A 25,548-nucleotide genomic window follows, 5' to 3' on the forward strand; every position below is an offset into this window, starting at 1 on the left:
CTTGTGTACCTTATATTTCTTGGATTGTGGACTCTTGCGTATCTTTAATAATGCTGAGTACCTCAGAAGATGTTGACTACCCCATGAACCGTCCAGTTTACTGTTCACACACGACTCATTTACAACTTTAGGCTTTATTCACACATCATTATTTCATCAGTATTTGTATGCCAAGGAGTCTCGCCAATACACAGAACAAGTGTCAATCTATCAATTATACTGTAGTTTTTTTTCTGAATGTTCCACTACTGATTTTGGCATTCACGTACTGATGAAAAATACTGACCAAAAACTGGCATGTGAATAGGCCCTTAGGCAGTGCCAGTGTTTTTATTTGTTGGAATGTTAATTTGTATAATATTTCTACTCTCTAAAGTGTCACTTGGTTTATTGTATACTGTGCTAACGTTCAAAACAGGTGTGGGAAAAATGGTGCAAAGTAAGAAAGTTTTCAAAATTAGAATTGTTGATAGTATTACTATTCATTACCAAAATTAACTTTCTTAAAGGGAACCTGTCACCCCGTTTTTTCAGATTGAGATATAAATACTGTTAAATAGGGCCTGCGCTGTGCGTTACAATAGTGTATGTAGTGTACCCTGATTCCCCACCTATGCTGCGAAATACATTACCAAAGTCGCCGTTTTCGCCTGTCAATCAGGCTGGTCAGGTCAGGTGGGCGTGGTGACATCGCTCTTTTCTTCCCCAGCTTTCCGTTGGTGGCGTAGTGGTGTGCGCATGTCGCAGTGACGAATCCACTGTGCGCACGTGAAGAAGCAGCGCGCGATCTGCGCTATTACCCCCTGTCATCGGTGGGGGCGGCCATCTTCCTGGGGTCGCGCGTGCGCAGGTGGAGTGCTCTGCTGCACGGGGCTTCAGGAAAATGGCTGCGGGATGCCGCGCGTGCGCAGAAGAGATCGCGGCGGCCATTTTCCCAAAGCCGAGTTTGCATCCCGCGGCCATTTTCCTGAAGCCCCGTGCAGCAGAGCACTCCATCTGCGCACGCGCGGCCCCAGGAAGATGGCCGCCCCCACCGATGACAGGGGGTAATAACGCAGATCGTGCGCTGCTTCTTCACGTGCGCGCAGTGGATTCGTCACTGCGACATGCGCACACCACTACGCCACCAACGGAAAGCTGGGGAAGAAAAGAGCGATGTCACCACGCCCACCTGACCTGACCAGCCTGATTGACAGGCGAAAACGGCGACTTTGGTAATGTATTTCGCAGCATAGGTGGGGAATCTGGGTATACTACATACACTATTGTAACGCACAGCGCAGGCCCTATTTAACAGTATTTATATCTCAATCTGAAAAAACGGGGTGACAGGTTCCCTTTAAGACAAAGGGTGGTCACACCAACTATTGAGATAATATAGATTTCTTTAGTTCATTCACTTTACATGTTGTTAATTGATAGCAATAAACTAATAACACTTCTAGTTTTGAAAGTATCCTTAGTTAGCAGCATTATTACCTGCCTAAAATTTGTGCTGTATGTGTTATTTACAAACAGTGCGCACTTTCACTAATGTTCTATTCTCCTTCACAACTTTCACTATTAAACAGACCATAATTGTTTGCAAGTTTTATGAATTAACACTGTATCTACAAGTGAAATATTTCTGGAATCAGATGAGAACACTTAAACCTTGAAATTACAGTGAACAGATGGGTAATTCCTAATATTGAATGCTTACCCGCTGGTAGGGTGACTGTAAAGGCTTTAGACTGAGGGCCCTGTCCTCTTCTGTTTGCTGCCCGTATTTTGAAAATGTATCGTTCTCCAGGCTGCAAGCCGTCAACTATGGCAGATGTGGTTGTTCCTGAATAAGGTATCGATTTGCCTCCAAATGGCTTCATTGCAGGAGCATATGACACAATGTACTCTAAACAGATTTAAAAAAATAACAAATATTCTATTTATTAATACTCTAATACTATATTACTGTCTAATATATATATATTGTTCGCTATGCAGGTGGCCCATGTGTTTTTGGATTTATATATACAGTTAGGTCTACAAATATTTGAGTGACCAAATTTCCCTGATTTATGATTTGGACTCTCCATGCCACTATTTTGGATTGAAAATGAAGCAACTGAGATGCAATTGAAGAGAAGACTTTCGGATTTAATTACAGGGGTTGAAAAAATATTCTGTGCAATGGTTAGGAACTGCAACCATTTTTCTACAAAGTCTCCTCATTTCAGGGGCTCAAAAGTAATTGGACATATAAACTTTACCATAAATAAAATATTCATTTTAAATACTTTGTAGAGAATCCTTTGCAGGAAATGATGCATGAAGTCTAGAAGCCCTGGACATCACCAAAATCTGGGTTCCCTCCTTTGTGATGCTTTACCAGGCCTTTACTGCAGCTGACTTCAGTTGTTGCTTGTCTGTGGGTCTTTCTGCTTTAAATTAAGTCTTCACCTTCTGAAATGCTGCTCGATGGGGTTGAGATCTGATGAATAACTCCACCTTTGCAGAATATTCCACTACTCTGCCTTAAAAAAAACTCCAGTATTGTTTTCCCACTATGTTGATCCATCTACACTGTGAAGCGCCATCCAGTCAACGTTGCTGCATTTAGTTGAATCTGAGCAAAAGTATCACCCTGTACACTTCAGAATTCATCCAGCTGCTTCTGTCTTCAGTCACATCATCAATAAACACTAGTATCCCAGTGCCATTGGAAGTCATGCCTGGCATACCATCACACTGCCTCCACCATGTTTTACAGAGGATCTGGTGTGCTTTGGATCATGAGCCGTTCCAAGCCTTCTACATACTTTCTTCTTCCCATCATTCCGGTACAGGTTGATTTTACCTTTCTACCTTCCCTGGATAACATGGGACGCAGCCTCATCAATTCCGGACCCGTTCTGGCACAGGTACTCGCAGTCCGGTCTTCCTCTTTATACTCCACCTCTCCCTTAGCTCGCCATTCAACGGGCGAGAACTCTCTGTGCCTCGTTATGCTCTTCAGAGGTTGGCCAGATGCCCACAGTTTTCACATCCATTTATGCCTCTCTTGCACTTCGTTTTGCCAAAGAAAATTATTCTGTGTATATTGCATGGGTGGAAAACCAGCGTGGTCACACTGAGCACTTTGAGGCACCTCTTGAATCTTCTTGTCAGGAGTACTCAGAATTTCAGGTATCTCACACAGAATCTCGATATCGGGCTCTTCTCCATGGCATTCACTGTCCACCTTCACTGGGTCATCTGACTGCACTTCATCATCAGGCTGCTTCTCTCAATTTTCTCCAGCCTCTCAGCCATCCAGAACATGGAGTGACATCCACATACTCGGTACCTCCTTCAACTGCGTTAGTGTGCTGTCCACAACACCTGACTGTGCACTAGATGTGAGTTCTACCTCCGCCTCTTTGCTGTGGCCGCCATCATCTTCAACTACCATGCTCTTGGGTAATGCATAGTGTTGAGCATTCTGATACCACAAGTATCGGGTATCGGCCGATACTTGCGGTATCGGAATTCCGATACCGAGATCCGATACTTTTGTGGTATCGGGTATCGGTATCGGATCAATAGGGATGTGTAAAATAAAGAATTAAAATAAAAAATATTGATATGCTCACCTCTCCGGCGGCCCCTGGACATCACGCTGGTAACCGGCCGGCTTCTTTGTTTAAAATGAGCGCCTTTAGGACCTGCGAATGACATCGCGGATTCTGATTGGTCGCGTGCCGCTCATGTGACCACCACACGACCAATCAGAAGCCGCGACGTCATTCTCATTCACTAAACTCCTAATTCTAGGAATTGAGGACCTGCGAATGACGTCGCGGCTTCTGATTGGTCGCGTGGCGGTCACATGGGCGGCACGTGGCCAATCAGAAGCCGCGACGTCATTCGCAGGTCCTAAAGGCGCTCATTTTAAACAAAGAAGCCGGCCGGTTACCAGCGTGATGTCCAGGGGCCGCCGGAGAGGTGAGCATATCAATATTTTTTATTTTAATTCTTTATTTTACACCTCACTATGGATCCCAGGGCCTGAAGGAGAGTTTCCTCTCCTTCAGACCCTGGGAACCATCATGATACATTCCGATACTTGATGTCCCATTGACTTGTATTGGTATCGGATATCGGTATCGGCGATATCCGATATTTTTCGGGTATCGGCCGATACTATCCGATACCGATACTTTCAAGTATCGGACGGTATCGCTCAACACTAGTAATGCATAAATCTTGCAGCAGGCAAATTACACCGTCTCCCTCACTTCTCAGAGTCTGACGCCATGGCTCTGCCTTGCTCTGGGTGAGGCTCCCCTCCACTCACAGTACCATTTCTTCTAGGTGAGCATTGTCTCCAGTGAGCATGACCTTCGGAAGGGTGAGCAAATCTTCACAATTGGCTGTCTCGTGTAGGACAACTCCTTGACAGGTGTCCCATTTTTCCACAAGTCCAGCACTCACTTCTGCGCCTGTCTGGTGGGTGCTTCAGTCTATTTTGCCATTCTCCAGGAGAGGCATATCCACTCTGTAATCGCTCTACATCGCAGGATATAGGATTAGATTCTGGGGCTGCAGCTGGAGTTTCTCTTACGCTCTGTGTCTCTCCTCTAATTTCTCTCATCTCTTGCCGTAAGATACCCTGGGGTATGGGATTGGACTGCAAGGCAGCAGCAAGGGCTTCCTTTAGGCTCCCTATTTCTGCCCTCATTTTTTGCATTTCCTGCCTTAATTCGCAGGACCACTCCGGCTCTGCCACTTTTGGGGTAGGTACCTCGAGGCTTCGGACCATCCCTGCCAAGTCTGCAGTCTCCTGCTCCTGCTCGCGCGCACGTTCTTCCACCCCGATTTCCAGGAAAGACATGCACAGATTCTTCTTACAGATGCGCCTTTTCTGGTGTGGCTGGGGGCAGATGTTGTTAGCTGGGGGGGAAATAACGGCACATTACCCCCGGCACACTGCGATCAAACATGATCTCAGTGTTCCGGTGGTATAGAGAAGCATCGCGCAGGGAGGGTGCTCCCTGCGGGCTTCCCTGAGACCCTCGGAGCAACGCTATGTGATCGCGTTGCTTCGAGGGTCTCCTACCTTCTTATCCCTGCAGGCCCTGGATCCAAAATGGCCACGGGGCTGCATCCGGGTCCTGCAGGGAGGTGGCTTACCAAGCGCCTGCTCGGATCAGGAGCTGGTAAGCCAGGAGCCCTGCATGTCAGATCGCTGATCTGACACAGTGCTCTGCAAAGTGTCAGATCAGCGATCTGACCTTATAACATGATGCCCCCCTGGGGCATTGTTATAAAGTTAAAAAAAATATTTAGTTGTGTAAAAAAAAAAAAAAAAATTCTAAATAAAGAAAAAAAATATTATTCCCATAAATAAATTTCTTTATCTAAATAAAAAAACAAAAAAAGTACACATATTTAGCATTGACGCGTCCATAACGACCCGACCTACAAAAAATTCCCCCTAGTTAACCCCTTCATACCACCAAACAAAATGTGGAATAGCACGCGATCAAAAAGACAGATATAAATAAGCATGGCACCGCTGAAAACATCATCTTGTCCCACAAAAAACAAGCCACCATACAGCATCATCAGCAAAAAAATAAAAAAGTTATAGTCCTCAGAATAAAGCGATGCAAAAATAATTATTTTTTCTATAAATAGTTTTTATTGTATAAAAGCGCCAAAAATTAAAAAAAGATATAAATGAGGTATCGCTGTAATCGCACTGACCCGAAGAATAAAACTGCTTTATCCATTTTACCAAACGCGGAACGGTATAAACGCCCTGTTAGGACTGGCGGAACGCACCAAGAGAGATGATATAGATGCGTTCGCAGTCCGGGGTCCACCGTGCAGGTGAAACCTGCTGCTAGGAAATGACAGACAATATGGCGGTATTCAAAAGTATACACGCGTGGGTTAAACCTCACCCAGCGTGAAGAAAGCGATCCTGTTGCGTCACAGGACCGCGGTACCGCACATAGAGCGCGAGCAAGTGGTCAGCGAACTAAACCCCAACAGGGATTGTAGTCCGATTAGACCCTTGCTGGCACTACACCGCAACTGGGTGTGAAAGGAATTATATAATTTAGGCACTGAAGTGCAAACTGTGCCGTGCTGGCAGGCACCACTAAGCACCCAGACGTGGGTCAGGAAGCGCACACTGGCGCGTGGCACCGCACTGGCGGTCACAGCAGTAGACGCTGACACGTGTGTGACACGTTGAGTGCTAGATAGCAGCCATACTCCATACGCGAACAATCATACAATAGGGTAGGGGTATTTAAAGAACGACTTGCACTCACAACAAACACACGTATTAAATTGTACACTAGCGCATGGCCGTGCGGTCATGCGCAGTTTATATAGTTGCAGGACAGGAAGCGGCCACAGAAACTTTGCCCTTCCAAGACCTGCCAAGAGGACCAATAGAATGCGCTGCAGAGTCTGAGCACATGACCCTCGATCTCCAACGGGAGATCTTGCCCTGGGCATGCTCAGTGTGCGCAGACAAGGACTTAGTCCCAGAGAAGTCCACTCGCTGCTGACCAGTATAGGCTTTACAGGCAGAAGCTGGAGAAGCAGCAGTAACTCTTCTCACAGAGTCAGACTGAGCGAGACGCTGGGATCGACGTCCCTGCTGAGCAGGCTCCACTGCGGCTGGAGGAGAATAGGAGACCGCAGCGGAGACGGATCGAGATTCCCCCTGTGCAGCAGAGGAAACTCGACTCCTAACACGCCCCTCCCCCAAAAGAAAATTATGAATAGCTATTTTTTGGTCATACTGCCTCACAAAAATCGGAATAAAAAGCAATCAAAAAATGTCACGTGCCCGAAAATGTTACCAATAGAAATGTCAACTCGTCCCGCAAAAAACAAGACCTCCTATGACTCTGTGGACCAAAACATGGAAAAAATCTAGCTTTCAAAATGTGGTAACGCAAAAAAATATTATTTGCAATAAAAAGCGTCTTTTAGTGTGTGACGGCTGCCAGTCATAAAAATCCGCTAAAAAAGCTATAAAAGTAAATCAAACCCCCCTTCATCACCCCCTTAGTTAGGGAAAAATAAAACAATTAAAAAAAATTATTTATTTCCATTTTCCCATTAGGGTTAGGGCTAGGGTTAGGGTTAGGGTTAGGGCTAGGGTTAGGGTTAGGGTTAGAGTTAGGGCTAGGGTTAGGGTTAGGGCTATGGTTAGGGTTAGTGCTAGGGTTAGGGTTGGGGCTAGGGTTAGGGTTTGGATTACATTTACGGTTGGGATTAGGGTTAGGTGTGTGTCAGGGTTAGGGTTGTGGTTAGGGTTATGGTTGGGGTTAGGGGTGTGTTGGAGTTGAGGTTAGGGGTGTGGTTGGGATTAGGGTTAGGGGTGTGTTTGGATTAGGGCTTCAGTTAGAATTGTGGGTTTCCACTGTTTAGGCACATCAGGGCTCTCCAAACGCGACATGGCATCCGATCTCAATTCCAGCCAATTCTGCGTTGAAAAATTAAAACAGTGCTCCTTCCCTTCCAAGCTCTCCCATGAACCCAAACAGGGGTTTACCCCAACATATGGGGTATCAGCGTACTCAGGACAAATTGGACAACAACTGCTGGGGTCCAATTTATCTTGTTACTCTTGGGAAAATAAAAATTTGGGGGGCTAAAAAAACATTTTTGTAGGAAAAAAATGATTTTTTATTTTCATGACTCTGCATTATAAACTGTAGTGAAATACTTGGGGATTCAAAGTTTTCACAACACATCTAGATAAGTTCCTTGGGGGTCTAGTTTCCAATATGGCGTCACTTGGGGGTTTCTACTGTTTAGGTACATCAGGGGCTCTGCAAATGCAACGTGACGCCTGCAGACCAATCCATCTAAGTCTGCATTCCAAATGGGCTCCTTTCCTTCCGAGTTCTGTCATGCGCCCAAACAGTGGTTCCCCCCCACATATGGGGTATCAGCGTACTCAGGATAAATTGGACAGCAACGTCTGGGGCCAATTTCTCTTGTTTCTCTTGTTACCTTTGGGAAAATAAAAATTTGGGGGGCTAAAAAAACATTTTGTAGGAAAAAAATGATTTTTTGTTTTCACGGCTCTGCATTATTAACTGTAGTGAAACACTTGGGGGTTCAAAGTTCTCAAAACACATCTAGATAAGTTCCTTGGGGGGGTCTAGTTTCCAAAATGGGGTTATTTGTGGGGGGTTTCTACTGTTTAGGTACATTGGGGCTCTGCAAACGCAATGTGACGCCTGCAGACCATTCCATCTAAGTCTGCATTCCAAATGGGCTCCTTCCCTTCCGAGCTCTGTCATGCACCCAAACAGTGGTTCCCCCCCAAATATGGGGTATCAGCATACTCAGGATAAATTGGACAACAACGTCTGGGGCCCAATTTCTCTTGTTTCTCTTGTTACCCTTGGGAAAATAAAAATTTGGGGGGCTAAAAAAACATTTTGTAGGAAAAAAATGATTTTTTATTTTCACGGCTCTGCATTATTAACTGTAGTGAAACACTTGGGGATTCAAAGTTCACAAAACACATCTAGATAAGTTCCTTGGGGGGTCTAGTTTCCAAAATGGGGTTATTTGTGGGGGGTTTCTACTGTTTAGGTAGATTGGGGCTCTGCAAACGCAATGTGATGCCGACCATTCCATCTAAGTCGGCATTCCAAATGGCACTCCTTCCATTCCGAGCTCTGCCATGCGCCCAAACGGTGGTTACCCCCCACATATGAGGTATCAGCGTATTCAGGATAAATTAGACAACAAATTTTGGGGTCCAATTTCTCTTGTTACCCTTGGGAAAATGCAAAACTGGGGGCTAAAAAATAAACAATAATTTTTGTGGAAAAAAAAGAATTTGTATTTTCACGTCTCTGCGTTATAAACTGTAGTGAAACACTTGGGGGTTCAAAGCTCTCACAACACATCCAGATAAGTTCGTTAGGGGGTCTACTTTCCAAAATGGTGTCACTTGTGGGGGGTTTCAATGTTTAGGCACATCAGGGGCTCTCCAAACGCAACATGGTGTCCCATCTCAATTCCAGTCAATTTTGCATTGAAAAGTCAAACGGCGCTCCTTCCATTCCGAGTTCTGCCATGCGCCCAAACAGTGGTTTACCCCCACATATGGGGTATCAGCGTACTCATGACAAATTGGACAACAACTATTGGGGTCCAATTTCTTCTCTTGCCCTTGGGAAAATAAAAAATTGGGGGAGAAAATATAATTTTTGTGAAAAAATATGATTTTTTATTTTTATGGCTCTGCATTATAAACTTCTGTGAAGCACTTGGTGGGTCAAAGTGCTCCCCACACATCAATAAGTTTCTTAGGGGATCTACTTTCCAAAATGGTGTCACTTGTGGGGGGTTTCAATGTTTAGGCACACTAGTGGCTCTCCAAACGCAACATGGCATCCCATCTCAATTCCTGTCAATTTTGCATTGAAAAGTCAAACAGTGCTCCTTCCATTCCGAGCTCTGCCATGCGCCAAAACAGTGGTTTACCCCCACATATGGGGTATCAGCGTACTCAGGATATATTGCAAAACAACTTTTGGGGTCCAATTTCTTCTCTTACCCTTGGGAAAATAAAAAATTGGGGACGAAAAATCATTTTTGTGATAAAATATGATTTTTTATTTTTATGACTCTGCATTATAAACTTCTGTGAAGCAATTGGTTGGTCAAAACGCTCTCCACACATTTAGATAAGTTCCTTAGGAGGTCTACTTTCCAAAATGGTGTCACTTGTGGGGGGTTTCAATGTTAAGGCACATCAGGGGCTCTCCAAACGCTCTGCCATGCACCCAAACAGTGGTTTACCCCCACATTTGGGGTATCGGCATACTCAGGACAAATTGTACAACAACTTTTGGGGTCCATTTTCTCCTGTTACCCTTGGTAAAATAAAACAAATTGGAGCTGAAGTAAATTTTTTGTGAAAATAAGTTAAATGTTCATTTTTTTTTTAAACATTCCAAAAATTCCTGTGAAACACCTGAAGGGTTAATAAATGTCTTGAATGTGGTTTTTAGCACCTTGAGGGGTGCAGTTTTTAGAATGGTGTCACACTTGGTTATTTTCTATTATATAGACCCCTCAAAATGACTTCAAATGTGATGTGGTCCCTAAAAAAAATGGTGTTGTAAAAATTAGAAATTGCTGGTCAACTTTTAACTCTTATAACTCTCTAACAAAAAAAATTTTGGTTCCAAAATTGTGCTGATGTAAAGTAGACATGTGGGAAATGTTACTTATTAAGTATTTTGTGTGACATATCTCTGTGATTTAACCCCTCTGTGACCTTAGACGTACTATCCCGTCGAGGTGCCCTGGGCTTATCTGACCCTGGACGGGATAGTACGTCATAGCCGATCGGCCGCGCTCACGGGGGGAGCGCGGCCGATCGCGGCCGGGTGTCAGCTGCTTATCGCAGCTGACATCCGGCACTATGTGCCAGGAGCGGTCACGGACCGCCCCCGGCACATTAACCCCTGGCACACCGCGATCAAAGATGATCGCGATGTGCCGGCGGTGCAGGGAAGCACCGCGCAGGGAGGGGGCTCCCTGCGGGCTTCCCTGAGCCCCCCGCAGCAACGCGATGTGATCGCGTTGCTGCGAGGGTCTCCTCACCTCCCTCCCTGCTCGAGCCCCGGATCCAAGATGGCCGCGGATCCGGGTCCTGCAGGGAGGGAGGTGGCTTCACAGAGCCTGCTTAGAGCAGGCACTGTGAAGGCTGCAGCGCTGCATGTCAGATCAGTGATCTGACAGAGTGCTGTGCAAACTGTCAGATCACTGATCTGTGATGTCCCCCCCTGGGACAAAGTAAAAAAGTAAAAAAAAATTTTTCCAAATGTGTAAAAAAAATAAAAAAAAATATTCCAAAATAATGAAAAAAAAAAAAAAATATTATTCCCATAAATACATTTCTTCATCTAAATAAAAAAAAAAAACCAATAAAAGTACACATATTTAGTATCGCCGCGTCCGTAACGACCCGACCTATAAAACTGTCCCACTTGTTAACCCCTTCAGTAAACACCGTAAGAAAAAAAAAAAAAAAAACGAGGCAAAAAACAACACTTTATTATCATACCGCCGAACAAAAAGTGGAATAACATGCGATCAAAAGGACAGATATAAATAACCATGGTACCGCTGAAAGCGTCATATTGTCCCGCAAAAAAAGAGCCGCCATACAGCATCATCAGCAAAAAAACAAAAAAGTTATAGTCCTGAGAATAAAGCGATGCAAAAATAATTATTTTTTCTGTAAAATAGTTTTTATCGTATAAAAGCACCAAACCATAAAAAAATGATATAAATGAGGTATCGCTGTAATCGTACTGACCCGAAGAATAAAACTGATTTATCAATTTTACCAAACGCGGAACGGTATAAACGCCTCCCCCAATAGAAATTCATGAATAGCTGGCTTTTGGTCATTCTTCCTCACAAAAATCGGAATAAAAAGCGATCAAAAAACGTCACGTGCCCAAAAATGTTTTCAATAAAAACGTCAACTCGTCCCGCAAAAAACAAGACCTCACATGACTCTGTGGACCAAAATATGGAAAAATTATAGCTCTCAAAATGTGGTATTGCAAAAAATATTTTTTGCAATAAAAAGGGTCTTTCAGTGTGTGACGGCTGCCAATCATAAAAATCCGCTAAAAAACTCGCTATAAAAGTAAATCAAACCCCCCTTCATCACCCCCTTAGTTAGGGAAAAATAAAAAAAAAATGTATTTATTTCCATTTTCCCGTTAGGGCTAGGGTTAGGGCTAGGGTTAGGGCTAGGGTTAGGGCTAGGGTTAGGGCTAGGGTTAGGGTTAGGGTTAGGGCTAGGGCTAGGGTTAGGGTTAGGGCTAGGGTTAGGGTTAGGGTTAGGGCTAGGGTTAGGGCTAGGGTTAGGGCTAGGGTTAGGGCTTGGGTTAGGGTTAGGGCTAGGGTTAGGGCTAGGGTTAGGGCTAGGGTTAGGGTTGGGGCTACAGTTAGGGTTGGGGCTAAAGTTAGGGTTAGGGTTTAGATTACATTTACAGTTGGGAATAGGGTTGGGATTAGGGTTAGGGGTGTGTCAGGGTTAGAGGTGTGGTTAGGGTTACCGTTGGAATTAGGGTTAGGGGTGTGTTTAGATTAGGGTTTCAGTTATAATTGGGGGGTTTCCACTGTTTCGGCACATCAGGGGCTCTCCAAACACGACATGGCGTCCGATCTCAATTCCAGCCAATTCTGCGTTGAAAAAGTAAAACAGTGCTCCTTCCCTTCCGAGCTCTCCTGTGTGCCCAAACAGGGGTTTACCCCAACATATGGGGTATCAGCGTACTCAGGACAAATTGGACAACAACTTTTGTGGACCAATTTCTCCTGTTACCCTTGGGAAAATACAAAACTGGGGGCTAAAAAATAATTTTTGTGGGAAAACAAAAAGATTTTTTATTTTCACGGCTCTGCGTTATAAACTGTAGTGAAACACTTGGGGGTTCAAAGTTCTCACAACACATCTAGATAAGTTCATTGAGGGGTCTAGTTTCCAATATGGGGTCACTTGTGGGGGGTTTCTACTGTTTAGGTACATTAGGGGCTCTGCAAACGCAATGTGACGCCTGCAGACCAATCCATCTAAGTCTGCATTCCAAATGATGCTCCTTCCCTTCCGAGCCCTCCCATGCGCCCAAACGGTGGTTCCCCCCCACATATCGGGTATCAGCGTACTCAGGACAAATTGGACAACAACATTTAGGGTCCAATTTCTCTTGCTAACCTTGGAAAAATACAAAACTGGGGGCTAAAATATAATTTTTGTGGAAAAAAAAATATTTTTCATTTGCATGGCTCTGCGTTATAAACTGTAGTGAAATACTTGGGGGTTCAAAGCTCTCACAACACATCAAGATGAGTTCCTTAGGGGGTCTACTTTCCAAAATGGTGTCACTTGTGGGGGGTTTCTACTGTTTAGGTACATTAGGGGCTCTGCAAACGCAATGTGACGCCTGCAGACCATTCCATCTAAGTCTGCATTCCAAATGGCGCTCCTTCCCTTCCGAACCCTCCCATGCGCCCAAACGGTGGTTCCCCCCCACATATGGGGTATCAGCGTACTCAGGACAAATTGGACAACAACTTTTGGGGTCCAATTTCTCCTGTTACCCTAGGGAAAATACAAAACTGGGGGCTAAAAAATATTTTTTGTGGGGAAAAAATTTTGTTTTATTTTTATGGCTCTGCATTATAAACTTCTGTGAAGCCCTTGGTGGGTCAAAGTGCTCACCACACATCCAGATAAGTTCCTTAGGGGGTCTACTTTCCAAAATGGTGTCACTTGTGGGGGGTTTCAATGTTTAGGCACATCAGTGGCTCTCCAAACGCAACATGGCGTCCCATCTCAATTTCTGTCAATTTTGCATTGAAAAGTCAAACTGCGCTCCTTCCCTTCCGAGCTCTCCCATGCGCCCAAACAGTGGTTTACTGCCACATATGGGGTATCAGCGTACTCAGGACAAATTGGACAACAACTTTTGAGGTCCAATTTCTTCTCTTACCCTTGGAAAAATAAAAAATTGGGGGCAAAAATATAATTTTTGTGAAAAAATATGATTTTTTATTTTTACGGTTCTGCATTATAAACTTCTGTGAAGCACTTGGTGGGTCAAAGTGCTCACCACACCTCTAGATAAGTTCCTTAGGGGGTCTACTTTCCAAAATGGTGTCACTTGTGGGGGGTTTCAATGTTTAGGCACATCAGTGGCTCTCCAAACGCAACATGGCGTCCCATCTCAATTTCTGTCAATTTTGCATTGAAAAGTCAAACTGCGCTCCTTCCCTTCCGAGCTCTCCCATGCGCCCAAACAGTGGTTTACTGCCACATATGGGGTATCAGCGTACTCAGGACAAATTGGACAACAACTTTTGAGGTCCAATTTCTTCTCTTACCCTTGGAAAAATAAAAAATTGGGGGCAAAAATATAATTTTTGTGAAAAAATATGATTTTTTATTTTTACGGTTCTGCATTATAAACTTCTGTGAAGCACTTGGTTGGTCAAAGTGCTCACCACACATCCAGATAAGTTCCTTAGGGGGTCTACTTTCCAAAATGGTGTCACTTGTGGGGGGTTTCAATGTTTAGGCACATCAGTGGCTCTCCAAACGCAACATGGCGTCCCATCTCAATTCCTGTCAATTTTGCATTGAAAAGTCAAATAGCGCTCCTTCCCTTCCGAGCTCTCCCATGCGCCCAAACAGTGGTTTACTGCCACATATGGGGTATCAGCGTACTCAGGACAAATTGGACAACAACTTTTTGGGTCCAATTTCTCCTGTTACCCTTGGTAAAATAAAACAAATTGGAGCTGAAGTAAATTTTTTGTGTAAAAAAGTTAAATGTTCATTTTTATTTAAACATTCCAAAAATTCCTATTAAACACCTGAAGGGTTAATAAACTTCTTGAATGTGGTTTTGAGCACCTTGAGGGGTGCAGTTTTTAGAATGGTGTCACACTTGGGCATTTTCTATCATATAGACCCCTCAAAATGACTTCAAATGAGACGTGGTCCCTAAACAAAAATGGTGTTGTAAAAATGAGAAATTGCTGGTCAACTTTTAACCCTTATAACTCCCTAACAAAAAAAAAATTGGTTCCAAAATTATGCTGATGTAAAGGAGACATGTGGGAAATGTTACTTATTAAGTATTTTGTGTGACATATCTCTGTGATTTAATTGCATAAAAATTCAAAGTTTGAAAATTGCGAAATTTTCAAAATTTTCGCCAAATTTCCGTTTTTTTCACAAATAAACGCAGGTACTATCAAAGAAATTTTACCACTATCATGAAGTACAATATGTCATGAGAAAACAATGTCAGAATCACCAGGATCCGTTGAAGCGTTTCGGAGTTATAACCTCATAAAGGGACAGTGGTCAGAATTGTAAAAATTGGCCTGGTCATTAACGTGCAAACCACCCTTGGGGGTAAAGGGGTTAAGGGCATAAAAATTCAAAGTTGGAAAATTACGAAATTTTCAAAATGTTACCACTGTTATGAAGCCCAATATGTCACGAGAAAACAATGTCAGAATCACCAGGATCCATTGAAGCGTTCCAGAGTTATAACCTCAGAAAGGGACAGTGGTCAGAATTGTAAAAATTGGCCTGATCATTAACGTGCAAACCACACTTGGGGCTTAAGGGGTTAAAAGTGTTTTTCAAGCATAAAAAATAGAATTAGATTAGTAGCACCACTTTAACCCTGTAATAAAAAAAACTCTGGAGTTGTGCTTTAGGAGAAATAGTTATTGTTTGTTAATGAGTAACAAGTAAAGTGGAGTGGGCACGGCACTTACAGCTGCACTTACACGGCACCCATGCCTCTCTCCCTATTGCCAGCAGGAGGCCTGCTTCCTGTCTCAAAGTGACAGGTAACTAAAGCATGTCCATTTGCTTCCTAATAAATCCCACCCCACTGACAGGAACCATAACACCAGATAATAAATGTTATTCATTTCAACAGTAAGTTGTTATGGCTAATCAGTCTTTATATTTTTATGCTTAACATAGGGTTGTTGTAACATATATAGTACGTAGTAAATATACAGTTGTCTGAAAAAGTGTTTGCCTCCTTCCTGATTTCCTATTCTTTTTCATATTTGTCACACTTAAATATTTCCGATCACCAAACAAATTTAAATATTAGACAAAGATAACACAAGTAAACACAAAATGCAGGTTTCAAAATGAAAGTCTTTATTATTAAGGGAAAAAGAAATCCAAGCCTACAGGATCCAGTGTGATAAAATGATTGCCTTTCCTCTTAAAACATAAATTAACGTTCGTCTCACATCCTTAGGAAGCTGAGTTCAAATTTCCTAGCCACACCCAGGCCTGATTACTGCCACACCTGTTCTCAATCAAGAAATCACTTAAATGGGAACTGCCTGACAAAGTGAAGTAGACCAAAGATTCTCAGAAGCAAGACATCATGCAGCGATCCAAGGAAATTATAGAACAAATTAGAAACAAAGTAATTGAGATCTATCAGTCTGGAAAAGTTATAAAGTCATTTCTAAAGCTTTGGGACTCCAGCGAACCACAGTGAGAGACATTATTCACAATTGGTGAAAACATGAAACAGTGGTGAGGTGAACCTTCCCAGGAGAGGCCGGCCAACCAAAATTACCCCAAGAAAACAGTGACGACACATCCAAGATGTTACAAAAGACCTCACAGCAACATCCAAAGAACTGCAGACTTCACTTGCCACAGTTAAGATCAGTGTTTATGACTCCACCATAAGAAAGATACTGGGCAAAAATAGTTTGCATGGCAGAGTTCCAAGATGTAAATCACTGCTGAGCAATAAGAACATAAAGGCTTGTCTCAGTTTTGCCAGAAAACATCTTGATGATCTCCAAGATTGTTAAGAGAATACTCTGTGGACTGACAAAACAAAAGTTGAACTTTTTGGAAGGTGTATGTCCTATTATATCTGGTGTAGAAGTAACACAGCATTTCAGAAAAGGAACCAACAGTAAAATACGGTGATGATTGTGTGATGGTCTGGGGCTGTTTTGTTGCTTCAGGACCTGGAAGACTTGCTGTGGTAAATGGAACCATGAATTTTGCTGTCTACCAAAAGATCCTAAAGGAGAATGTCCAGCCATCTGTTCGTGACCTCAAGCTGAAGCGCACTTGCGTTATGCAGCAGGGCAATGATCCACAACATACCAGCAAGACCACCTCTGAATGGCTTAAGAAAAACAAAATTAAGACTTTGGAGTGGCCTTGTCAAAGTTCTGGCCTTTATCACACTGCTGTGGTATGACCTTAAAAAGGTGGTTTATACTCGGAAATCCTCCATTGTGGCTGAATAACAATAATTCTGCAAAGATGAGTGGGCCAAAATTCCTCCAGAGCATTGTAAAAGACTAATTGCCAGTTATTGCAAAACAGTTGATTGCAGTTGATGCTGCTAAGGGTGGCCCAACCAGTTATTAGGTTTAGGGGCAATCACTGTCTTACACAGGGCTCTGTAGGTTTGGATTTCCTTTTCCTTTACTAATAAAGTCATTCTTGTAAAAACTGCATTTTGTGCTTACCTGTGTTATATAGTTGTCTAATTTTTTAATTTGTTTGGTGACTGAAACATTAAAGTGTGACAAACATGCAAAATAATAGGAAATCAGGAAGCAAACACTTTTTCATACAACTGTAAATGCCAAATTTCACAAGAGCTTTTACACAAAAAGATAGGTAAAGCAATCAGTGGCTAATACATCACGGAAAAAATGTGATGTATCTGAACTATGCTGAAGCATTTGTACATTTGCCTGAAGGCATAAATTCTTCTATGACTATTGTCCTTCATATGGAAATAGATCTGGAAAGTGGACTGAGCAATAAGACATTCTACTACATTATACTAATAACAACACTAGTCCCATAGATATCATCATGGGGCTAAGAAGAGATCCCACAAAATTCATATGAAATAAAAATATTTTTATTGACAATAGATAAAAAACAGTTGATATATTCCAAGATAACCGTAATAGGGGATGCCATAAATCATATAGACACCAATACTGAGCATAAATATATAGCAACCACCTACATTTAATACATAAGAAGCTGGCGGCAAAACGTGCGTCGGGGTGAGGGGATGCCTGTTGAAGCTCTGCAGCAGATATATATTTTATACTTTATAAAATCGCTATTTTGAGCATAATATTCCCCTGCATATTGGGGCTGTTTTGGCCTATTGTACTTGGTGCCTATTATGGCCTGGGGTATTTTGATACTCTGATTTTGGTATTGGGATCCAGATCTCCATAGGGTCCCTGGTATATAGAATTGTTGCAGATCTCCATTTATCTTCTCATAGGATAGACTTTAGCTGGTATATCTTAGCACTGCTGATATAGGATCTCTGGTATCCATTATTATGTATTAAATGTAGGTGGTTGCTATATATTTATGCTCAGTATCGGTGTCTATATGATTTATGGAGTCCCCTATTACAGTTATCTTGGAACATATCAACAGTTTTTTATCTATTTATTGTCAATAAAAATATTTTTATTTCATATGAATTTTGTGGGATCTCTTCTTAGCCCCATGATGATATCTATGGGACTAGTGTTGTTATAGTGGTTGAAGTGCCCTAAGTGATTGTTTGGACATTTGGTGATTTACATTATACTAATTCCTAAATGGATCTATAAGCCCTTAAGGAAAATATTAGTTTGCCAACTGAGTAAAATCTGCCCTTAAGGCATGTTCAGACATCACAGGTTTGGGTTTGTTGTAAAACTACTGAATTCACATATTTGTTAACGATTTTCAGCCAGTTAAACTTCTGCAACAAGTTAACTGCATGTGATCATACCCACAATATTTGTTTAATCAGATGGGAAACTCTCACAGGATTGGGTGGTATAATACTTCTTACATACCTAAGTTTTATTTAGTAATGGGTGTATTAGTAATAGTTTATATCAAAGTTAAAACAAAAGCTTGTTTTTATCAAAATTCCAATTTTTTTAACCACAATTTTTTTGAAAACACGTTAAAAATTTTAGATGTATGGACCAAAACCAACAGGTTTTTAAAACAGTTCAGCTAATATTTATGAACTATAATAGAACAGAGTTGTAATAACCTTTTATCTTTCCAGCATTGTCAGAGAGTTCATCCCACATTACCCGCACAGATGTAGGTTTGCCTTTCAGTGGATCCACGTAAAGGTTTTCAGGTGCAGTCGTTGGAGCTTTGGAAGTAAAAAACATAAGGAGAGTTTAGCTATGGCTCAGTATATCTTTGAATAAAAAAGGCATTATTCAGATTACCTCCACTCCAAACTAACAAGTGGCTATCCAAAACACACTCATAAGCTATGTTCACATGTCGCTTATTTGCTGTATTTTCTGCAGACAAAATCTGATCTCTTGGCATTAAAAAAAGCTACAGACAAAAAGCAGGTTTTGCTGGCTTTTTGCTGCTTTTCTTGATGCATTTTTTGCTGCAGGATCCCAAAGTTCAACTTTGCTTCCACCATACGAGCATGAATAATGCAAGGTGTTAGGCCCCCAATGCAAGACATATGTAAAACCATAAAACATTTTTGGGAAAAAGGGGCAATTCGTTCAAATTATTTAGTGGAAAAAGATTTTTATGTCTAAAAAAATAGTCACTTTTCTGAACAAAAGAGTTCATGAAAAAATACACAACTGCAAATATAAAAACATTGGTCAGGAATAGTCAGGAATAGATTATGTAAGACATGAGCAAAACATTTTGCAGGTCTGGCACTGTTTACTTTCATAAATTGGTCAGCCCTTGAGTTGGTCAGGCATTCTTTACTTTAACACATATCACTAATTTAATAAAACTGTACTAATACTAACAGCCATGCTCAGGTAAGGAGACCAAGACATTTTGGTTTAAATGGGTTTCACATCCTGCTGTACCTGCTTTTTTCACTAAAAATACAGCAAAAACTGATGACAAGGTTTTTTGCTGCTTTTTCGTACTTACTTTCTGTGGGTAAAAAAAATACTGCAAAAACGCTGAAAGAAGTGAAATGCTGCAGTTTTACAATTCAGTAAGGAAAAAAAACAACTTACCGTATTTTCCGGCGTATAAGACACCTTTTAACCCCTGAAAATCATCTCAAAAGTCGGGGGTCGTCTTAAACGCCGGGTACGGCGTGTGCAGGGAGCGATCCTGGATGGTTCCCAGGGTCTGGAGGAGAGGAGACTCTCCTTCAGGCCCTGGGATCCATATTGATGTAAAAAAAAAAAAGAATAAAAATAAAAAATATGGATATACTTGCCCTCTGACGGCCCCCGGCTCTCAGCGGTGCAAGCGGCAGCCTCCGTTCCTAAGGATGCATTGAGCGAAGGACCTGCGATGACGTAGCCACATTGCTAAGAAGCTGTCTGTTCATAGAGCGCTGTATCAGAGAATACTAATGGAAAGTTGAGTGGAAGGAAAAAGTGTACAAGAAACCGGGATAACCGCAGCCTTGAAAGGATTGTTAAGAAAAGGCCATTTTGGTGGATATTCACAAGGAGTGGACTGCTGCTGGAGTCATTGCTTCAAGAGGCACCACACACAGATGTATCCAGGACATGGGCTACAAATGTCGCATTCTTTGTGTCAAGCCACTCATGACCAATAGACAACGCCAAGTAGAAAAGGAACTGGACTGTTGCTCAGTTATCCAAGGTGTTATTTTCAGATGGAAGTAAATTTTACATCTCATTTGGAAATCAAGGTTCCAGAGTCTGGAGGAAGAGTGGAGAGGCACACAACCCAAGCTGCTTGAGGTCTAGTGTGAAGTTTCCACAATCAGTGATAGTTTGGGGAGCCATGTCTTCTGCTGGTGTAGGTCCACTGTGTTTTAGCAAGGTCAAAGTCAGCGCAGTCATCTACCAGAAAATTTTAGAGCACTTCATGCTTCCCCCTGCCGACAAGCCTTTTGGAGATGGAAATTTTATTCTCCAGCAGGACTTGGCACCTGTCCACACTGCCAAAAGTACCTATATCTGGTTTAAAAACAACAGTATCACTGTTCTTTATTGGCCAGCAAACTTGCCTGACCATAACCCCATAGAGAATCTATTTCGTATTGTCAAGAGAAAGATGAGAGACACAAGACCCAACAATGCAGAAGAGCTGAAGGTTGCTATCAAAGCAACCTGGGCTTCCATAACACCCCAGCATTGCCACAGGCTGATCGCCTCCATGCCACGCCGCACTGATGCAGTAATTGATGCAAAAGGAGCCCCAACCAAGTATTGCATGCATTTTCTGAAAGCAGGATAGCACCATTGAAGCTCTAAAAAACTATAGGGAGAAAAATACTTTATCTAAAAAACTAATTAAAGCTGCCAAAAAGGAAACAGAGAAGCACATTGCTAAGGAGAGTAAAACTAATCCCAAACTGTTCTTCAACTATATCAATAGTAAAAGAATAAAAACTGAAAATGTAGGCACCTTAAAAAATAGTGAGGAAAGAATGGTTGTAGATGACGATGAAAAAGCTAACATATTAAACACCTTCTTCTCCACGGTATTCACGGTGAAAAATGAAATGCTAGGTGAAATCCCAAGAAACAATGAAAACCCTATATTAAGAGTCACCAATCTAACCCAAGAAGAGGTGCGAAACCGGCTAAATAAGATTAAAATAGATAAATCTCCGGGTACGGATGGCATACACCCACGAGTACTAAGAGAACTAAGTAATGTAATAGATAAACCATTATTTCTTATTTTTAGGGACTCTATAGCGACGGGGTCTGTTCCGCAGGACTGGCGCATAGCAAATGTGGTGCCAATATTCAAAAAGCGCTCTAAAAGTGAACCTGGAAATTATAGGCCAGTAAGTCTAACCTCTATTGTTGGTAAAATATTTGAAGGGTTTCTGAGGGATGTTATTCTGGATTATCTCAATGAGAATAACTGTTTAACTCCATATCAGCATGGGTTTATGAGAAATCGCTCCTGTCAAACCAATCTAATCAGTTTTTATGAAGAGGTAAGCTATAGGCTGGACCACGGTGAGTCATTGGACGTGGTATATCTCGATTTTTCCAAAGCGTTTGATACCGTGCCGCACAAGAGGTTGGTACACAAAATGAGAATGCTTGGTCTGGGGGAAAATGTGTGTAAATGGGTTAGTAACTGGCTTAGTGATAGAAAGCAGAGGGTGGTTATAAATGGTATAGTCTCTAACTGGGTCACTGTGACCAGTGGGGTACCGCAGGGGTCGGTATTGGGACCTGTTCTCTTCAACATATTCATTAATGATCTGGTAGAAGGTTTACACAGTAAAATATCGATATTTGCAGATGATTCAAAACTATGTAAAGCAGTTAATACAAGAGAAGATAGTATTCTGCTACAGATGGATCTGGATAAGTTGGAAACTTGGGCTGGAAGGTGGCAGATGAGGTTTAACAATGATAAATGTAAGGTTATACACATGGGAAGAAGGAATCAATATCACCATTACACACTGAACGGGAAACCACAGGGTAAATCTGACAGGGAGAAGGACTTGGGGATCCTAGTTAATGATAAACTTACCTGGAGCAGCCAGTGCCAGGCAGCAGCTGCCAAGGCAAACAGGATCATGGGGTGCATTAAAAGAGGTCTGGATACACATGATGAGAGCATTATACTGCCTCTGTACAAATCCCTAGTTAGACCGCACATGGAGTACTGTGTCCAGTTTTGGGCACCGGTGCTCAGGAAGGATATAAGGGAACTAGAGAGAGTACAAAGGAGGGCAACAAAATTAATAAAGGGGATGGGAGAACTACAATACCCAGATAGATTAGCGAAATTAGGATTATTTAGTCTAGAAAAAAGACGACTGAGGGGCGATCTAATAACCATGTATAAGTGTATAAGGGGACAATACAAATATCTCGCTGAGGATCTGTTTATACCAAGGAAGGTGACGGGCACAAGGGGGCATTCTTTGCGTCTGGAGGAGAGAAGGTTTTTCCACCAACATAGAAGAGGATTCTTTACTGTTAGGGCAGTGAGAATCTGGAATTGCTTGCCTGAGGAGGTGGTGATGGCGAACTCAGTCGAGGGGTTCAAGAGAGGCCTGGATGTCTTCCTGGAGCAGAACAATATTGTATGATACAATTATTAGGTTCTGTAGAAGGACGTAGATCTGGGGATTTATTATGATGGAATATAGGCTGAACTGGATGGACAAATGTCTTTTTTCGGCCTTACTAACTATGTTACTATGTATGTATGTTACATTTCTGTAGGCCAACATTTCAGATTTTGAAATCATTTTTCAAGCTGGTGTTATAAAGTATTCAAATTTACTGAGATAATGACTTTTGGGTTTTCATTGGCTTTAAGCAATAATCATCAACATTAACAGAAATTAAGGCTTGAAATATATCACTCTGCAATGGCTCTATATAATATACAAGTTTCACTTTCTGTATTGAAGAACTGAAATAAATGTACTTTTTGATGATATTCTAATTAGTGAGAAGTAGTGATGAGCAAATTTGTTCGGAAAACAATCGCCAAACATAAATTCGTCACGAATATTGCACATTCGGATTCATGATCGGAAACACGGGCAAAATTTTATAAAATCTGAAAAAATTGGTAACATTCGGTAAGAGTGCAGTAAAATATTTGCGTTGCCACAAAAGTATTTTCAGTACTTTATCAACGAAAATGGTGGTGTATCATGAGCGTTTGGCACGTGTTTGATGAGGTGACTGGGTTTGCAGAGCTCAGAGACATGGCATTCTTGTAAACAGTCATTTTTTTCCCTAACTTTATGTGTGCACATTGCAGCTATCCAATCAGGGCACAGGAAACACCCACAATGTCCTGACACAACAGCTTATCTCATTGGCTACTGAAATCACATGTCCCTCTCCATATAAATAGCAGACATCTTGTTTTAGCGCCATTTTGACACTGTAACAGCACAGAAAGGCTGCTCCTGATGATGCCACTGTTAACCGCAATATTTTAGCTAGTTCGTTAGGCAGTTGTATATCAGTCAGCAGGGCACATGTCCTACAAGTGCATTGCTACTATTGTACTCGATGCACAAGTATAGCATTCTAATTAATATTTTTTCACTAGCTAAATGTAAAACAGCATGCTGTATCCCTCCTTGTCATTTAGTGCTGTGGTGATATAAAGCTGTCAGCAGACCTAAGACAAATTAAAAAAAAGTATATATTTTTCTGTTGCTCAATGAGAAACAGCCTGCTGTATCCCACGTTGTCATTTTCTGGCGGTGATATGAACCTGTCTGCAGACCTAAGACACATTTTAAAAAATTATAATTTTTCAGTTGCAAAAAGTTAGACAACCCGCCGTATCACACTTTGTCATTTGGTTGGGTTGAAATTAAGCTGTAGAGGCCTGATCCAGAGTCCACAAAAACATTTTTCTGTGCCTACTGTCATATAGTAGGGCACCTGACTATTAAAATAGTTTGTAGCATCTAGTGTGTGAGGCTAGGCTCACATTTGCATATGTGTCTGCATCGTATCTTCTGCATACGCAAACGCATGCCCAAATGTATGCAATCCGCCTAATCTTATCCATGATGCAAAAAAAACACTGGGTGTTCATCCATTTGTATGCGTTTTTTGCCTGCGTTTGCGTTGTTTTTGCGCATGCGTTCAATATTTCCAGGAGGATGTGTCTCAATGGGCATGTCTCAAAACTGTTCCTGGACATGCGCAGTCCAAAATACACAAGCGCATCGAATGCATGCGTATGCATGTCTTTGCACACGCATGCGTTCCCATAGACAGTAATGCTGTTTTTAACGCACTCATCCACATGCGCATGCTTGCGCATATTTGAAGGATTTTTAGATGCCTCCAAAAATGCAACATGTTGTTGTGTATCAAAATCCGCAATGTGTGCACATAGCATTATACTATTTCTGCTCTTGGGAACTTGATGCCACTTATGTGGTGTAAGGCCCTCATGTGTTTAAATGTGAACACTCCTGGTGGGGTGTCCATTTGCTGGATTGGGTGTACTGGAAGACCTATCTGTCCCTATTATACTATTTCTACTGTGGTGAAATTGATGCCACTTGGGTGGTGTCTGCCAATGATTTTTGGAAATGTGAATACTCCTGGTTGGGTGTCCATTTGCTGGATTAGGTGTAGTGGAAGACATATTGGTCCCTATTATACTATTTCTACTGTGGTGAAATTGATGCCACTTTGGTAGTGTCTGCCAATAAATTTTGGAAATGTGAACACTCCTGGTTGGGTCTCCTTCATGCGTATTTCCTGTAGCAGAATGCCTCCACTTTCTTGGACTCAACTACCCAAGTTACTATCCTTAAATTTTTCTGACAATGGTAGTCTACAAAACTGATATTTGTGCCACCTTCCAATCTGTGCTTTTCACTGTGCCTCAAAAGTAATTTTTGACCACTTGTGGGGTATTGGCATACTCAAGACAAATTGTGCAACAAATTATATTGCTTGTTTTCTCCTTTTGAAAATTGCAAAAGCAACATTTTACTGGAAAAATTGATAATATTTCATTTACACAGCTCAATGTTATAAAATGTTGACTTGTCAGAGGGTTAAAAATACTCACTAATCCACTAGATGTGGATTGTGGGGGGTTCTGCTGCTTTGGCATGTCAGGGGCTCTTCAAATGTGACACGGTGTCCACAAACTAATCCAGCCAAAATGACATCCCTTCCATTCCGACGTTCGCCCAGGCAGTAGTTTTCTACAACATATGGGGTATTGACGTACTCAGGAGAAACTGCACAATACAGTTTTGGATCCATTTACTCCTGATACCCTTGTGACCTTGTGAAAATAAAAGATTTGGGGATAAAGCAACATTTTTGTAGCTAAATTAGATTTTTTTATTTTCACAGGTCAACGTTTTAAAATTCTGTGAAGCACCTGCGGTTTCAAAGTGTTCACCATACATCAATAATAATTCCTTGAGGGTGTACTTTCCAAAATGGGGGTCACTTGTGGGTGTTTTTCATGGTTTAGGCACATCAGGG

At 41.9% G+C, this 25,548-nt stretch overlaps 1 protein-coding gene across 2 annotated transcripts in view; it reads right to left on the reverse strand.

Moving 5' to 3' along the window:
- Positions 1-25,548, reverse strand: part of FNDC1 (fibronectin type III domain containing 1) — a 392,429-nt gene that overhangs the window by 169,214 nt on the left and 197,667 nt on the right. For both annotated transcript variants that reach the window (XM_069769220.1, XM_069769221.1), the window contains 2 exons: positions 18,648-18,755; positions 1,703-1,891 (listed from right to left, as the gene is read on the reverse strand). In XM_069769220.1, coding sequence (XP_069625321.1) covers positions 1,703-1,891; positions 18,648-18,755 — 297 coding nt within the window. The remainder of the gene's footprint in view (positions 1-1,702; positions 1,892-18,647; positions 18,756-25,548) is intronic.

Source organism: Ranitomeya imitator, chromosome 5 (genome assembly GCF_032444005.1).
Source record: "Ranitomeya imitator isolate aRanImi1 chromosome 5, aRanImi1.pri, whole genome shotgun sequence".
NCBI lineage: Eukaryota > Metazoa > Chordata > Amphibia > Anura > Dendrobatidae > Ranitomeya > Ranitomeya imitator.